Source organism: Malassezia globosa, assembly GCF_000181695.2.
Source record: "Malassezia globosa CBS 7966 chromosome Unknown mgl_sf_9.1, whole genome shotgun sequence".
Classification (NCBI taxonomy): domain Eukaryota; kingdom Fungi; phylum Basidiomycota; class Malasseziomycetes; order Malasseziales; family Malasseziaceae; genus Malassezia; species Malassezia globosa.
The window spans coordinates 228022-244665 of record NW_001849862.1 but is presented as its reverse complement, the minus strand read 5'-3'; the positions used below and the strand labels follow the sequence as shown (position 1 = coordinate 244665).

The 16644-nt window shown below is 53.6% G+C and overlaps 10 protein-coding genes across 10 annotated transcripts; 3 read left to right on the top strand and 7 right to left on the bottom strand.

The window, feature by feature from the left end:
- Positions 1-468: 468 nt before the first annotated feature.
- Positions 469-5022, top strand: MGL_3453 (uncharacterized protein; the record flags this gene model as incomplete). Its single annotated transcript, XM_001729366.1, has 1 exon — positions 469-5022. One exon carries the CDS (start codon positions 469-471, stop codon positions 5020-5022), a length of 4554 nt encoding a protein of 1517 aa, XP_001729418.1.
- A 73-nt stretch (positions 5023-5095) lies between these two features.
- MGL_3452 (uncharacterized protein) lies at positions 5096-5503 on the bottom strand (the record flags this gene model as incomplete). The annotated part of the gene is made up of 4 exons (XM_001729365.1): positions 5096-5270; positions 5322-5367; positions 5400-5439; positions 5501-5503. The coding sequence occupies 4 exons, from the start codon at positions 5501-5503 to the stop codon at positions 5096-5098; spliced, it is 264 nt and encodes an 87-aa protein (XP_001729417.1).
- A 277-nt stretch (positions 5504-5780) lies between these two features.
- On the bottom strand, positions 5781-6612 carry MGL_3451 (uncharacterized protein; the record flags this gene model as incomplete). Its single annotated transcript, XM_001729364.1, has 2 exons — positions 5781-5986; positions 6087-6612. The coding sequence occupies 2 exons, from the start codon at positions 6610-6612 to the stop codon at positions 5781-5783; spliced, it is 732 nt and encodes a 243-aa protein (XP_001729416.1).
- Positions 6613-6798: 186 nt separating this feature from the next.
- Positions 6799-8644, bottom strand: MGL_3450 (uncharacterized protein; the record flags this gene model as incomplete). The annotated part of the gene is made up of 2 exons (XM_001729363.1): positions 6799-8198; positions 8323-8644. 2 exons carry the CDS (start codon positions 8642-8644, stop codon positions 6799-6801), a joined length of 1722 nt encoding a protein of 573 aa, XP_001729415.1.
- A 301-nt stretch (positions 8645-8945) lies between these two features.
- On the bottom strand, positions 8946-10064 carry MGL_3449 (uncharacterized protein; the record flags this gene model as incomplete). Its single annotated transcript, XM_001729362.1, has 1 exon — positions 8946-10064. One exon carries the CDS (start codon positions 10062-10064, stop codon positions 8946-8948), a length of 1119 nt encoding a protein of 372 aa, XP_001729414.1.
- Positions 10065-10727: 663 nt separating this feature from the next.
- MGL_3448 (uncharacterized protein) lies at positions 10728-11489 on the top strand (the record flags this gene model as incomplete). The annotated part of the gene is made up of 1 exon (XM_001729361.1): positions 10728-11489. The coding sequence occupies one exon, from the start codon at positions 10728-10730 to the stop codon at positions 11487-11489; it is 762 nt and encodes a 253-aa protein (XP_001729413.1).
- Positions 11490-11596: 107 nt separating this feature from the next.
- MGL_3447 (uncharacterized protein) lies at positions 11597-12337 on the bottom strand (the record flags this gene model as incomplete). Its single annotated transcript, XM_001729360.1, has 1 exon — positions 11597-12337. The coding sequence occupies one exon, from the start codon at positions 12335-12337 to the stop codon at positions 11597-11599; it is 741 nt and encodes a 246-aa protein (XP_001729412.1).
- A 400-nt stretch (positions 12338-12737) lies between these two features.
- MGL_3446 (uncharacterized protein) lies at positions 12738-13815 on the bottom strand (the record flags this gene model as incomplete). The annotated part of the gene is made up of 2 exons (XM_001729359.1): positions 12738-13038; positions 13160-13815. The coding sequence occupies 2 exons, from the start codon at positions 13813-13815 to the stop codon at positions 12738-12740; spliced, it is 957 nt and encodes a 318-aa protein (XP_001729411.1).
- A 395-nt stretch (positions 13816-14210) lies between these two features.
- Positions 14211-15788, top strand: MGL_3445 (uncharacterized protein; the record flags this gene model as incomplete). Its single annotated transcript, XM_001729358.1, has 1 exon — positions 14211-15788. One exon carries the CDS (start codon positions 14211-14213, stop codon positions 15786-15788), a length of 1578 nt encoding a protein of 525 aa, XP_001729410.1.
- Positions 15789-15954: 166 nt separating this feature from the next.
- On the bottom strand, positions 15955-16614 carry MGL_3444 (uncharacterized protein; the record flags this gene model as incomplete). The annotated part of the gene is made up of 1 exon (XM_001729357.1): positions 15955-16614. The coding sequence occupies one exon, from the start codon at positions 16612-16614 to the stop codon at positions 15955-15957; it is 660 nt and encodes a 219-aa protein (XP_001729409.1).
- Positions 16615-16644: the final 30 nt, after the last annotated feature.

The window sequence follows — 16644 nt, the reverse complement described above, 5'->3', positions numbered from 1 at the left end:
CGTTTCTCCATCGATGACTAAGCACACTGTGTAACACAACCGTGCCTACAAGGTCTTTCAGATCAGGTGCCTCGAGACATGCGTTGGAAAAGAACGTGTGTGGTCAGAGTGCTGTGTACGAGCAAAGTGGTCGGCGACTGGGTGGGAAAAAAAAACGAGTGGCAGGGAAGGTCGAGGGGGCGTGATGTGTGCTCTTCATGGTTGGGCCGCGGCCAGGGGCACTGTGCGGAGGAAAATCTGAGCTGCGTTTTTAAAACAACCCCCGTCCTCCCGGGCCGCTGCCGCCGTTAGCCAACGAACGAGCGTGTGACCGCTCCCATTCACGCATCCATTCCATCCGTCCTTGCACGGGAGTTGAGGAAAAAAAAAAAGGGACGCTCTTCCCCATCCAGTCTCGTGCATCGCGTCGTCACCATCGATATGGACTTGCGCTCCGCTCAAGCGCCGCCAGCCGAGTCAGTGCGAGTCATGTCGGGTGACGCGTTCTCGCCTCCGTATGCAGCGGAATCAGTACGTTCTCAAGCGAAGGAATACACATCACTCACGCCGAAGTCGCCTATTGCTTCACCTTCCGAAGACTGGACTGATGCTGAATGGGCTCAATCTCGACGTCCTGCTATGTCTATATCCAATATCTTGAATGAACCACCCTCGTCATCTACGCACGATTCGGTCATCCAGGCACCTCTTGTCAAATCCACGTCGGCCTATGAGTCTTCTGTTGGATCATTATCTGGATCGGAGGCGTCTAATTCTGCTGCTGCTTCATCGCCATCACCATCGCCATCACCATCACCATCACCATCACCATCGCCATCGCCATCGCCATCGCCATCGCCATCGCCGTCGCTATCGCTGCCATCCTCACCGCGTCTGCAGCATGCTAAACCATCCGCTCACGATGTAGAAGACGTGTCGAAGACATCGCGCTCGTCACGTCGCCGGGCGTCCCATCCGCGAGCGTCTAGACGCTCCCACACAGCGTCTTCGTCGCGTACGCCTCGAACGCCAAGCTCGGCACGCCGATTCGACGACGCCCTTGCTTGGGATAGCGACCTGTCGGCAGATGAAAATGTCCCATTGTGGACAGATGAGCTTGCTGCGTACAAGCAACAACGAACTGCGCATGAAGCGCACATGGTCGATGCATTCTCGTTGTGGATGCGCCAGACACAGCAGTACACGACTAAGCGGCTTTGCAATGCATACGAAAGACGCCTCGTAAATGCACAAGCACGCACACGAGCCCAACGAAGTGCTTCAGATGAGAAGCAGGAAGAAGATATCGATATGGAACTGCTCGATACACTGGCCGATCGACCGGCTGCTAAGCCGACAGAGGCGCCAGCTGATCGGTCTGACTACCTCGAAGAGCTTGCTGCCGACGTCGGGCTCGCAGATGACGAGCATGCAGCACCTGAGCTGCCGGAGTCGGAGCCTATTCCCGAGCTCATTGACCCGACCTCTGGCGCGGTGCGTGATATCATTCCCATCGGCGCACGCCGTGCCGCTTTGCTAAGCGAGGCACACGATCGTGTTTGGACGACCATTGCCAAGCGCGACATTCCGAAAGTGTATCGGACAGTTGTGGCCAGCGCGGCCAACAAGGCCCTGTATTGGCGCCGCTTGTCGTCTGTGGTGCAGCGAGAAGCTCGTCGCGGTGCGGCACGGAACAACAAGTCGACGAAGGATATCCAACTGCGTGCACGCAAGGTGATGCGTGAGCTTTTGTTGTATTGGAAGCGCAACGAGCGCGAAGAGCGCGATCTGCGCAAAAAGGCCGAAAAAGAAGCGCTGGAAAAGGCACGCAAAGAAGAGGAAATGCGCGAGGCCAAGCGCCAGGCCCGCAAACTCAACTTCCTTATCACGCAAACGGAGCTGTACAGTCACTTTGTCGGCAATAAGCTCAAGACCGCTGAGGCGGAAGAGTCGGAGGACACGGCTGCCGATACCTCGACACCAGGCGCAAGCGCAGGTTCCAACGTCCAAGCCCCATCTGCTGACAGCCACACAAGCACAGCGCCTGGCAGTGATGCTGCCGCTGCGTCAGCCGCGAACACTGATGTCAATCTGGAGGACATTGACTTTGATGACGACGATGAGTCGAACCTTCGTGCGCACGCGGCACGCAATGCGACAGAGGCTGTGCGCGCCGCGCGCGACAAGGCGCAAGCCTTCGACGCGGCCGTTGCCTTGGAGCGGAAGCAGCAACAGGCCTTGGCAGCCGAGGAGGCACGCGAATCCGCTGCCGCGCCGCAGCCATTTTCCGCCGACGATTTGGACTTTGTGAACCCGACATCCATGGGCATCACCGAGGTGCAACAGCCCAAGATGCTTACGTGCACGCTGAAGCCGTATCAACTCAAGGGTCTTTCGTGGCTTGCAAATCTGTATGAGCAAGGCATCAATGGCATCTTGGCCGACGAGATGGGTCTGGGAAAGACGGTGCAAAGTATCTCGCTCATGGCATATCTGGCGGAGGTGCACGATATCTGGGGTCCCTTCTTGGTCATTGCACCTGCCTCGACACTGCACAACTGGCAGCAGGAAATCACCAAGTTTGTGCCTGCGCTGAAAGCACTGCCATATTGGGGCAACGTGAAAGACCGGGCGATCCTGCGCAAATTCTGGAACCGGAAGCAGATTTCGTACGATCGTGATGCTCCGTTCCATGTGCTTGTGACATCGTACCAGCTCGTGGTCAGTGACGAAAAGTACTTCCAGCGCGTCAAGTGGCAGTACATGGTGCTGGACGAGGCACAAGCCATCAAGTCAAGCTCATCGAACCGATGGAAGACGCTCCTGGGCTTCCACTGCCGGAATCGTTTGCTCCTGACCGGTACGCCGGTGCAAAACTCGATGCAGGAACTCTGGGCGCTTTTGCACTTTATCATGCCCAGCCTGTTCGATTCGCACGACGAATTTAGTGAATGGTTCTCCAAAGACATTGAGAATCATGCAGAGAACAAAGGCACACTCAACGAGCACCAGCTCCGTCGTTTGCACATGATCCTGAAGCCCTTCATGCTCCGACGGGTAAAGAAACACGTACAGAACGAGCTGGGCGAGAAGATTGAGGTCGACGTGTACTGTGACTTGTCAGCGCGACAAAAGCTCCTGTACCAGAGCCTACGCTCGCACGTCAGTGTCGCAGAGCTTGTCGACAAGGCGAATGCCAATGACGAGAGCGGACTCAAGAGTCTTATGAACCTCGTAATGCAGTTCCGCAAGGTGTGCAATCACCCCGAGCTGTTTGAACGTGCTGATGTGCGCGCGCCGCTCGCCGTATCACGCTACTCAGCCTCGGCTGCACCTTTGCGCGACAACGAAATGGGCTTGTGCTGCAATGCCGCTCACTCTTTGCTCGACATGCAACTCCCACGTTTGCTTGTGCATGACACGATTCAGCATGTGCCGACGCCTGGCAACCGTGTCGGATTCGACACCCGTTACCTGGATCATCTGCTCAACATCTGGCAAAAGCCGCACATCCATGACACCTTGTACAAGAACAACAACAGCCCTCGCACCTTTGATTTCCTCGCATTGCTGAACATGACAGCGAGTGATGCCGAGGCTGCGTTCCACGCGCCTTTGCTCACACGACTCGTAACCAATGCAGCCACGCAGCGGCAATGGGCACAGGACCGTCCTGTGCTCCAGCATACACAGCTGCCACGAGGTATCGTTCGCAACCGCATGCCGTGGTCATCGGAGGAGCCGACATATGGCTTGGTGCCGCTTGGCCAAGTCGTAGAGCGAGTCATGGACGAGCGAGTCGCCACACTCACTCGTGCTGCCATCCCTGCGGCTGTGGCACCACCACCGCAGCTGTACGCGAACAACCGGCCATTCTGCGAGCGTCAGGAACGCTGGCAGTCCGACGTGGCCCTCGAGCAGACGCTGTTTGGCTTGCCGCCGCATGCGCGTGAGGACATCGACGAAGTTAACAGGCTGGAAGCCCGCCTGCCTGGCGTGCCGCCTACAGGCTTGGTGTCGACGACCCCGCCCGTTCAGCTATGGGGACCGTCGATGCAGGTGCCGAGAATGGACAAGCTCATTGTGGACTCGAGCAAGCTGGCTAGGCTGGATACCCTGCTGCGCGAGCTTAAGGCTGGCGGCCACCGAGTCCTCATCTACTTCCAGATGACTCGCATGATTGACTTGATGGAAGAGTATCTGATCCACCGGCAGTATAAGTACTTGCGGTTAGACGGTGCATCCAAGATCTCGGATCGTCGTGATATGGTCACAGACTGGCAGACCCGGCCTGAATTGTTCGTCTTCCTCCTGTCGACACGAGCAGGCGGTCTCGGTATTAATTTGACGGCGGCTGATACCGTTATTTTCTACGACCACGATTGGAATCCATCGAATGATTCCCAGGCTATGGACCGTGCTCACCGTCTGGGCCAGACAAAGCAAGTCACCGTGTACCGTCTTATCACGAAAGGCACTATCGATGAACGAATCGTCAAGCTTGCACGCAACAAGAAAGAGGTACAAGATATTGTGGTTGGCAACAAAGCGTACTCTGAATCAGGCATGGCGAAGCCACAGGAAATCGTGTCGCTTCTCCTCGACGACGACGAGCTCGCTGACTCGATGCTGCGGCGGAAGCAAGCAGACGAGGCGCAGCTTGCACAGGGCAAAGCCGAAAACGCCCGTGCTATGCATGCGCGCCGACGCCAAAACAAGAATGCCAAAGAAGCTACGGCTTCCAGTGCAGATGGCAACGGCAACAAGGCAGACGAGCCACAGGGCGTTAATTGGTCGCTCGATGATGACGAAGATGACTTCTTCGGGGCTAAGCCACCGCCACCGAAAGAAGAGTCGGAGGAAGCTCCACGTAAAGCACCTGCCAAACCGCGCAAGCGCGCTGCCAAGCGTGAGTCAGATCCAAAGCGACGCAAAAAAGAAGACACCCGTAGTGCCACCGTTGCGCCTTCCTCTTCCACTCCATTCTCTCCACCACCACCACCTTCTTCTTCTTCTACTACTTCTTCTTCACTCCCTTCATAGATGTGTATATGATGACGATTCATGCCTGTTACACCGCGATGGACTTTTGCCAAAAATCTTTCGTTTTCCCATCTTAGATCATCTCCTGCTGCTTGGGTGGTGGACCACACGGTTGGATCATTCGCTCACACACACGGAACTTGGTCCGCGCACGCGACTCGCCATCAGCGATCGAATTGTACGTGAGAAGCGCACCATTTGCCACGATGGCCGCAGCTGTGTCTCGGTGTTGGTGGGTCGCCCACTCACTGACTCGTTAGCTCATCGAGACAAAGCAAGGCTGAGCTACCTCAACTTACTGTTTCGTTGTATCTGGATGAATCGTGCCGGTGTACCGTGCATGCACTGAGTAAGAAAACGTATCATTTTATACGTACAGTGCTCAAGTTGTGGATTTCCCCAGTATCGCAGCTCAGACTGCCGACTCGTGTAAGCTCAACGCATCGCTTGGTGGTGTCTCATCACAGCCCTTACGTACCATATCAAGAACAGTGGAGGGTGGACAAAGGCCGCGCGTCTAGTTCGAATGTGCAAAAAGCGCGCGCGAGCACAACGGGCCGATCCGACTGGCTGCGACACACCTCCGGCCGACCGGCACGTGAAGCAAACGGGGCGAAGGAGCTTGCAGGAACAGGTGTTCCAAGTCCGGTCTGTTCGACTTCATCACAGGTGGAGGCACGCACAGATAGGCCCTTTGCACACTCTCGGCACAGGTGTGTGTGTGTATGTGTATATGTGTGTCCTGACACCATGCTTCATCACACTATAAAAGGAATTACAGCAAGACGATCTTTTGGATACGTTCGAAACCGGCGCTTGTACCATGCGTGGCCACGAATGGCACGCGGCATCATAGCGCCCAATTCGAGCGCCACAAAGAGAGCCGGCGGATGCGACAAGATCGGTGCACGCTCATGTGGTACAGCCAATATACACATAGATGCAAAGCCGATCCATTCAACCCCTTCGGCATCAGTATCATGCACACATATACGTACATTCACAGGTATAATTCGGGTAGCTGATCCAATGAAACAGGCCTCCATGTGGTACTCGATACGTACTAGACGGCGTGCGAAGCAACTCTTCTTTGGTCCGTGGGGGCGACGTACGAAGCCGGCGTAAAAGTGTATCATGGTACACATTGCCTACAAAGCCCAGTGCGAAAGCCATCAGACCAACATATATCCACGCGCTTACGTGCTGGATGGGACCGCCGCGTGCGAGCCATGTGCCTATCAGGTACCCGTTCGCGGCATTGAAGGCCATCGCGCTCAAAATCACTGAGATGTGAAGGGGCGTGCGTGGCGGATTCATCCATGGCTGGATCCATGCACGATTCACATAGTGTGCCACAAAGAGCCACAACATGATACGAGCCCATGCGTGTATTACAGCTTGTACCTGTCCATAGAAACTAACACAGACAGCTAAGGGCGCAACACTTTCCATCAACATCCATCCCACATTTCCATTTACATTCCACGCACTCGGAAGTCCAAACTTTCCAAATGGTGCATCTAAAAAACAGCCTATGCATGGGAGCATCAGCGCCACCGCTTGCATGCACCGCAGCACCTCATCGTACATGGGCAAAGTGCGAACGGACGCAACATCCAAGATATATAAAGCATGCACCCTCCACTTTGTGGCAAGTAGCAGCCACGCCTCCTCCTTCCGGCAATGCCTGCTTAACGCGTACCGTTGGGACTATGGTTCGTTGCTTGCTACATAAAGAGGCCTTCTGGGCCCCTTCACCTGGGCTTTTCTGCCCGCCTACTTGGTTTGTTGGCTTGTGCCTGACTGGCCAGCTTCTGCAACAGTGGCTTGTTCTGCCAGCTGATCTGATTGCGACTCCAATACCATCGCTGAACTAGGGTGGGGCGGCTTGTAGCCATGCATCTGGTGCTTCATTTGCTCGTCAAGAATGCCAGCAGCCGCGGCAACGAGACCAAGGAATGGCGGCGATGGATTCAGCGGGCGCGACGCCAGCTCCGGATGGGCTTGCATGCCGACAAAGTATGGATGACCCTGTAGCTCCGCCATCTGCATGCGATTTCCTTGCTCATTCTTGCCAATAAACGAGAGGCGTGCACCTGAGCTGCATGTACCCGCCTCGATTGCCTCCACAACTTCAGGATTCACTTCGTAACGATGACGGTGGCGCTCCCAGACAATCGACTGGCCGCCATACAACCGGCGGATCTTGCTCCATGACGCAGAAGCATCGGAAAGCAGAGTTGGTCGCAGACCCAAACGCATCGTACCACCCATGTGAGTGCGACTAATCTCAGGCATATACACAATCACAGGGTCTTTGCATTCAGGGTGAAGCTCAGCGGAATGCGCATGCTTGCGGCCGCAGACGTGACGAGCAAACTCGACCACAGCCAACTGGAATCCTAGGCAAATACCTAAGAATGGCACATTCTTCTCGCGTGCCCAGCGCACAGCCAGAATCATGCCCTCTGTGCCGCGGAGACCGAAGCCACCTGGCACAATGATGCCTTGGGACGAGCACAGATGCTGCCAGGCCTGATGGTACTTGACCGGATCTTCATGCTCGGTGTGGGATTCCAAATCACCAGACTCGACCCATTTGATCAACAGCCTGCGCTGGCATTGCATCGACGCATGTTCTAGTGCCTTGGTCACGGACAGGTACGAATCTTGTAAGGCAGTGTACTTGCCGACAAGCACAATCTCCACCGTGTCAAAGACGCGCTCGCGGCTCATGGTAAGCTCCTTCCAGCGTCTCCGCAGCTCCTTTCCATCCGACACACGGGATGACGGCACATCTCGCCTCAAATCCAAGTGCAGGCGTTGCTCAAAGAAGCGGATCATACCTTGCGCCTCCATCAGGAGCGGCACATGATACGTCGAGCTCACGTCGTGTACGCCCAGCACTTGGTCTGGACCCACCTGACAAAAGAGCGACAACTTGTTGATAACATGGCGTTCCAGCGGCGCCGCACATCGCGCTGCGATAAGGTCAGGCACAAGACCCAAGCCACGCAGGTCGCGAATTGCCGCTTGAGTCGGCTTTGTCTTCTGTTCCCCGCCAATCACTGGGATGAGCGACACATGAATTAAAGCAAAGTTTTCCTTCCCAACGCGGAATTGGAATTGGCGCAGCGCCTCGACGAAAGGTGCTGACTCAATATCACCAACAGTTCCTCCCAATTCGACAATGCACACGTCAGTGCACCTCACCACTCTCGTCCACAGGCAGCGCAGCGACGCGTGCGATCCAATCCTGGATCGCGTCCGTCAGGTGCGGCACAATCTGCACCGTCTTACCCAGGTAGTCACCACGACGCTCCTTCTCGATGACTTCACGGTAAATCTTGCCTGTGGTGATATTATTATCGCGCGTCAGCGTCACATTCAGGTATCGTTCGTAGTTTCCAAGGTCCAGGTCGACTTCACCACCGTCGTTCAGCACAAACACCTCGCCATGCTCAGTAGGAGCCATGGTACCAGCATCAATATTCATATAAGGATCAATCTTGATCGAGGTCACGCGCAAGCCCAGCGTGCGCAGTAGCAGACCTGTTGACGAAGCAATCACGCCCTTACCGATGCCGGATATAACACCACCACTCACGACAATGTATTTCATCGTGGGCACACAATCGCTCACCGTCGCAGGCAAAAAATGGGAATCCAATCACACACACAGGTGTGGGAACTGATTAGCTTTGGCTCGGCTGGATGATGCGCTCTGCGTTGTTGCAACGCAAAGTTGACGGCGACGGCGAACGGACTCGATGTTAAGGGACGCACCAAAAAAAAATGTTTTCTGGTTCCCAAAATGGCACGTCTCATCGCTGACGAAGACGGCAGATTCATCACGTGCACAAGCCACCTACCTCTCCACCAGCGTTCACACTTGTAGACTTTGGACTCCCCCATGTTCGCCACTACGTACGTTTCTTCTTCTTGTCAATGTCCTGTGGAATGAAGGAGTGCACCGGAGTGACGACATCCTCGCGACCCGCATAGTACAGGTCCAACACAGCACCTGGACCGAAGAGAAGACCCATAAAGATGCTGCGAATAGTGCCGACAATCCACTTCTTCAGCGAACCATTGTGCAACGCGCGAGTCTGCTCGAACTTAAGCTGGTAGTCGGCAACGGCATCAAGAGCGACAAGCAAGATCATTGTAAGGAGCAAGCCGATAGAGTCCCAGAGAATGAGTTTCTGACCATCTGTAAGGCCTGTGTCCTCGCCGCGGAAGACCCGGCCGATCGTGGGCTTTAATAGGTATAGGCCCACCCAGTACATGAGCATCGAGAAAATGAGGTTATTTTCATACATCTCTGAGATCTTGGTTGTCGTCACAGACTTTTGGCGGCCAATAACGACCAAATAAAGCGACAATCCTAGGAGTAACATAGGGGAGAACTGGAACACCACATTTACATGGGGCCACATCCAGTGGTCGCGTGGGAAGAACACGGTGATCAATGACAGAATCGTTATACTCGACACGAGCGGTGTAATCACAGAGGGCGCATAACGTCCGAACGGCCGCTCCGGATACGTCTTGTGCAAAGTCAAACCACGCACAAGTGCAAACAGGGGAACATACACAAGTGGCACCGACGCACCAATGCAAATTCCCTGGCCTAGCATCATAACAAGTGTGACAATGAAGCCACGCTGCAAAATGTGCGTCTCCGGTTTCACAGCCTGAACACACATAAATAGCACAATTGGTAGCAACATAGAAAGCACGAGCATGAAACCGCCACGACCTGCATCGCCATCCACCATGTCCTTGAACACGAATACGAGCGTCATTAGAAAGCGCTCAAATCGCAAGCACTTTGGCCCCTGGCACATCAACAAGCTACGGTCTGGGAATCCAAACGCCTTGCGAGCCTGTGCCAAGTTCAATCGGCCAAACTCATTCAGCTGGGGCTTGGGCTGTTCAGACACGGCCTTGAACCAAATAAAGTAGCCAACAATCACCGATATACATGAAATGATCGCCAGCAGAGCGCGCTGCTTGATCGCCGTACATGAGCACGTCATGTTCGTGAGGGCGTTGGTCACTCGTTCACGTAGCAGACGGACTTGACGTATGCCCTTCCCTCTCTCCCTCTTGACACGCCTCTGCCGAGACCTACCGGCCAGACAACAATTTGCACGTGCAAGCACAATTTATTGGTTTAATCCTAGGGTTCTCATCTCGCATGGACCGCCACCGGTATTCCGCCCCAGTCTTGCTCACTTGACCAGCCAGAAACTAGCGATTGTGGAGGTGGTCCATATTTAGACCAACTCCAGCCCTGCATGCGCGTGCATTTTGAGTCTGATGAACGTGTGCTGACTAATGCATAATGATCGCGACGCAAGTCGCTTAGAGTGTGTAGATCGTTGGGCACAGACGCGTCATCGTTAACTTGCATTTCACAAAGAGCGTGGAAGGACAGAAGAACGGCTCTTCGAATCTTTCTTTTGCTTGTATGCAACGTGCATTTTTTAATGTCATCTGTCGATGCAGGTCTTTCACCGCGTATTCGACAGCTCATTGCGCAACATCGCGCATCTCTAGTTAGCTTGCGGGTGCAGCTGGAACTACTTCCTGACATCGCGGCTGAATTGCAAGAGTACGCTTCTGAACACAATGTATGTGAGCAATGAGCTTGAACATATGTATACTTAAACAAGCAGCGTGTTGATCGTCTTGACCAAATGACCAGAGACCTCATTGATCTCGTTACTGAATCCGAGACGCGGATTGCTGTGCTTGAGGAGCTAGAGACCTTGATCCAATCAGGCCATGTTGACAATGTAAGTATATCAGAATTCTGTGCACTTTTTCTCGTGCTTTTGCTGATTCATGCGCGGAAAAATAAGACCACATCGTCGCTGGATTGTGTTTATAAGGAGCGTGTACACACGCGCATGAACGCGTATCGTGCCCAGACATTGCGCAAACGATACTCAAAGCACCCTGCGTACATTGAATTCAAGTCACGCATCTGGGAAGTAGAACATGAAGGTGCTATGCCGCCTCTTGTGGATCTGCTGCCGGCTGAGCATGGCGATCAAGAAGTGGATGTGTCAGGCATTAGACGTCATGATGATCATGACGCTGATGGCCTTGCGCGTGGAGTCACTATCGATAACGAAGATGACGACGAAATCGTAATGGGTGGTACTGTTCGGCAGTTCCGATGTCCTATCACCGCTGATATTCTTCGTGATCCAGTCATTCATGCTCCTTGTCAGCATGCATACTCTCGGGAAGCTCTCGCATCTTACATGGCTCAAGCACCAGGCCGGCACGGCTCTGTTCGGTGCCCTGCGGCGGGCTGTCAACATGTGCTCATGCGATCAGCGATTCATGAAGCGCCAAGTTTGAAACGTCGTGTCGCTCGTTACGAGCGGCAACTTCTGCGCCGGGAGGAGCTGCGCCGAGAACAACAGGAAGCAACGGCTGTGCTCGATTAAATTTGGCGTTTCCGCGCTCGAAGTATGTTTTCTCCGGCCCATGGCCCGGTGCACATGATACCCATACGCAAATACCAAGTAACCGCTCGCATTATGCACCTGTATACTTATGAACGCGCTTGGCGCGACATGCTTCGGTGATGAAAGACGCCACTAGTCATTCCACCTCCATTTCCAAGATCGCCCGATATCGACGCCGAAACTGCGCGGCGACCTGCGCCGCGGTAATTGTCTCTTGGGACACGTAAAGCAGGCGCATCTCCAGACGAACTAGGGAGCGCCGTGCTGCTGGCGATGCGCCGATGCGCTCTTGAGGGACCTGCCCCTTGTAATGCATGTGCTCCAGCATTGCCCAATGTGGGATTTGCGCCAGCACCAACACCTATGCCCATGCTCGTACCCCTTCCCATGGGAGGAGATGCCCATGGCAAAGGCGACAGCAGTGGTGTCGAGTCGCTTGCGAGCATATTTGCATTCGATAGCAGAGCCTGCGCTTCAGGTCCATGAAATGGACGAATCTGGGCATACTTTACGCCAAACATGCGCCCACATGTTTTCCGTGATGTATCATACAGTTCAGTGCCATTAAAGTCTACCCGAAGCACGTCGGGCGGTGCACATAGTAGCGATAAGTACACTTGTTTAGCCACGCTCGCATCTTGGAAAAGAATATAAGCCGTGGCATCGTCTTGCCACTTGATGCGATAGGCAGGCGGGTCTCCATAGCTCCAGGGCTCTAGAACCATGTGCAAGTCGCGAGTGCGGATGGCAGGGGAGAAACCATGGAGTTCTAGAACACGTGTAGCTAAGGGCGAGACAAGTGGAATGGAAGATGGTATCGTCGACATGCCGTCACTGCAGAAAATTTACACAGTAGCAACCAGCACGTTTGTACTTGGTACAATCCTTTCCAATTGTGCGGAACAAACAGCAAGTTGAACCACCGACTATATGGGTCGGGACGAGTTGCGTCTCGCCGTCAATTCCAAGAAAAAGTTCTGTGCGTGCGTTTGTCCCACAACCACAGAATGGGCCAACCACGGAAGTGGAGAGAGGCAGAGAGTGTTACAGAGGAAAGAAGCAAAACACATCCTCACTCACGCGACTAACATCTCCACTTAATGACCACCACAATGTCAAAGGTTGCAGTGCAGCTGGACGCGAAATTTTCGACAGGGATGCACCTACAAAAAGAGCACAAAGGGGGCAGGGTAACGAAAATGATCTACATATCCTCCATGGACCATGCTACATGGACAGTGAGCATATAGCCTGTGCATAGCCATACGTACCATGATGTTCAGCTTTAGAACGTTGTGCTTGGTTGATCGACATAAGGAACTTGCGTTCAAAGCCATTGCTTCGATCAACGCCATCCCAACGAAAGCCAGGTCGGATTCCATAGCGGTTGGGCGGAGGCACTGGTCCCTCATATTCTGGACGGATGATGCGGCGTCCTGAGCGGCGCCGCGTGAGAAATACACGCGCAGGATCGTCCCAGTGCATTTGCTCACGCCGAGATGCATTCCAGCGTGCGTCATCTGCGTACCTAAAGAGAGTTAGCAAGATTCGAAGAAAATGCAGGATGCTGGAGCACCAGTTACATGTATGCATCAAGATTCTAACTCATATGCATGTATACTGACTGTCTTATCTGCCAGCACACGTACCTTGCAACTCGCTCCGTGCTGATCTGCGCAAGATCGGCCCGCTGCTCGGCTTCCTGTCGACGCTGTACGAGACCACGATTCCATTGAGCGCGCTCCGCGGCTTTTCTTTTGCGCGAGTCCTCCTCTGCTCGCCATTGAGCTTCTTCCTCTGCAGGATTGATGCGACGGCCAAGAGCATCCCGATACACAGTCTCTTGTGGATCGGAGGCAATAGGCTGTTCAGTCACGCCGCCCTGCAACTCCACAGCCGCTTTCTCGGCAGCTTTCCGTGCCTCTCGCTGTGCTCGCAGCTGCTCACGCGACATAAGACCAGCTTGAGGTCGCGCTTCAGAAACACTCGACTGAACGGTCGCTCGGTCATCGCTCGCTATTGCATCTGACATCGATTGAGAATTGATATCGGGGTAAATGTACGAAGATGAATTTGGGTCAACATCCAGGACTCTTTCCTTAGGTGACATGTTGCTAGTTTCGGTTGAAGGCGGGCGCACCGCTGTCCATCCAGATGACTGCGTCGCAGTGCTTTTTTGCAGTTGGGGCACACGCAATGACTCGTTAGCTGAAGCTTTTTTTTTGTACAACGCATTTACTTCTTCATCAATTTGATGATCATTGTCTTGACCAAACCACACGTTCTCTTCATCACGAATCACCATGTCATTCTGACTGAGCGTGGCGTGAAGATGCCTTCGATTCGAGACTTTCTTTTTTCGCGATCCTCCATCTTCATTATTTTTGTTCCTCGTGGTATGACCTCCTGATCCATAGCGCGTCTCTAGATACTGCTGCAGTCGCTCATCAGGCATGGCTCATGACACACTCGCTGTCCTGGACGTGCACATAGAACAGGCTGTCGACCCCTGAATCCACACATGTGCGTGATTGAGGTGGAGACATCCACCTCTTGCTTATGTCAGGAGATGGATGTCGGTCCAATGTGTATCCGGACAAGCGACGCGCTCTATCTCCACAAGTTCCTATCTGTCAGTGTGAGCCACCGTACAAATTCACTGCTCAAGTGTTCCATCCAAGCATCCACCCTACATGACTCATGTCACGCATTGAAAAGGGAACGCAGCGATTCAGACCTGCTGTAGCCATTGGAAAGCGCTCATCGCAGACTGAGAAGGCAAACGATTCAGCAGCGCCTCGACCTGCGCCAATTAATGTGCCGTCACGCACACGTATCGATACCCCGTCACGAAGCGCATCGTCGATGCGTATTTTACCTGGTCAGCGAAGAGAAACCGCCGGCACAATAGCGTCTGGATCAAACAGTGGGGCTGGCAGTTCCAGCAACATTCAGTCTATTTCAACGCGAACACCGACGCAGGTCCAGCAGCCATCATCACAGTCAGCGCCATCAACATCATCTGGCATCCCCTCCTCAGGTACTGCGCGCAGCTATGCATTTTCATCACAGCCCCCTAAGATACGCGTCCCAATACAACCAAGAAGGCAGGTTCGTGATTCATCGCCTTCTGAAAGTTCTAAGCGAGCGTTAAATCGTGGTGCGTCGACTCTATCACCATATGAGCGGTTTCTGCATGCTGCTCAGGCAGATCCACTGCGCATTCTTCAAATGGACGTGGACTCTGACCCGAGTGCTATTGCTGAGAAAGCAGCTGAGGCTTGGCAGTGTTTAGACCCGGCAGTTCGTGCTGATTACGGCGCACCTGGAACGACGCTAGAATCAACTGCTTCAACGACTCAAACACGCATTCGTGGTCCTCGGAAACGAACAAACAATAGTATATCCGATGACGAGGCAGAATATCAGCGTCAATGCGCACAAGATGAATCTGGCACAATGTCCATGGATGCTGATTTGCCGCCCATGCGTGTTGATATCGGCACCACACGTATGGAGTCGATCGCAGTAACAAACTGGCGGAGTGGCCGTGCAAGCAGTCGAACCTTTGAACTTGAGCGTATCCGGGCCCGACAGCTCAAAAAGCGACGTGATGAGGCGTTGGGACAGCAGCAGATCCAAGACGGAGAGAGGACCATGTCTCAGTCAGCGGAGGGCCAAACCCACGGAAACGAGTCCATGAAATCATCGGAGACACCAACACCTTCCGACACACCACGCGAAACGCCAGCGCCCGACGTCGAGCCACAGTTTGGAGAAAATCGATTTGCTGTACAAACACGTATTGTGGATGGTAAGATTGTGCTGGATGAGCAATCTTTGTTTGCAAACTACCGTGATGACGAACAGCAAGAGCGAGAGCAGCGGAACTGGGAGGTCATCGACGAGCGCGAAAGTGATCAGTTCATCAACAGCGCAACACGAGGGAAACAGCGACGAACACAACGCTGGACGGGTGAAGAGACAGAGCGGTTCTTTCATGCCATTTCCCAATGGGGCACAGACTTCGAAATGATCACTCGTCTATTTCCTCGGCGCACACGTCGTGAGATCAAGGCTAAGTGGACAAGAGAGTCTCGCCAGAATCCACAGCGTTTGGATGATGCGTTCCAACGCCGGACGGCCGTCGACCTAAATGCATATGGACAGGCGGCAGGTGTCGACCTTAGTGGGCCACCGCCGGTCATTACGCCACGCACTGAGACAAAAGCTGATGTGAACGAGGAGGTCATAGAGGAAGACTCGAATGTACAATAGGAATAGAAAGATCTACTTTGCTTACGTCTACAGATACACACACATGGATCTATATACATCTTCATGTGTCACTCATTCCTCTCTCCAGCTTCCGGTTTTCTTCAGGTTGTGTTGCATATACACGTCGGTCTGATGACCTTTGTGTCAGCAATGCGAATGCGCCAGGTCAATGAGTTTGTGAATAAGTATTATATAGCGGCTCATTGCGTGTTATATTCTCATGCGTCATCACAGGTTTGTATCGATTCGCTTCATTCCACATGCTCGCATTTCGCATTGGGTATGCAGCCGCGTCGGGTTGCGAAAGGGACTCTTTCTGCGCAGCACGCTGGCGCTTCCCATACTGGCCCTGCATGTAGCACATGTACAGTTGCGTCAGTCCAACGACAACGACCAGGCCACCCATCAGGCCAACATCGGCCCAACTGAGATAGTTACACAGGTCATGGCGACCTTGGTCCAAACGGCTCTGGATAGCTTGGACCCCCATGGCATCTTGCGCTAGCGGACCCTCGAATTTGTCCATGCATTCGTTCACTGTATCGTTATGCTTTGCCGCTGCTGTTACAGTGAATGCAATTGTGAAACACAGAAGCACAATCGTTGCGAGAAAGTTGATTCGCGAGTATAGTCTGTAAAGCCACGGCCAATCGGATATCACGGAAATGAGACCAAGAATCTGCCATGCAGCCAACACAAAAGCAATGACAGCAATCACATACTTCCCCCATGATGGAATGGCTCCCATACCACCAACGATGGGCGGTGGCGCAAGTGCAAGAATACCCAAGCACAGCGCAACGAACGCCGTCTCAATCACGAGCATATATGCGCCAAATTTGACAAGGGGAAATGC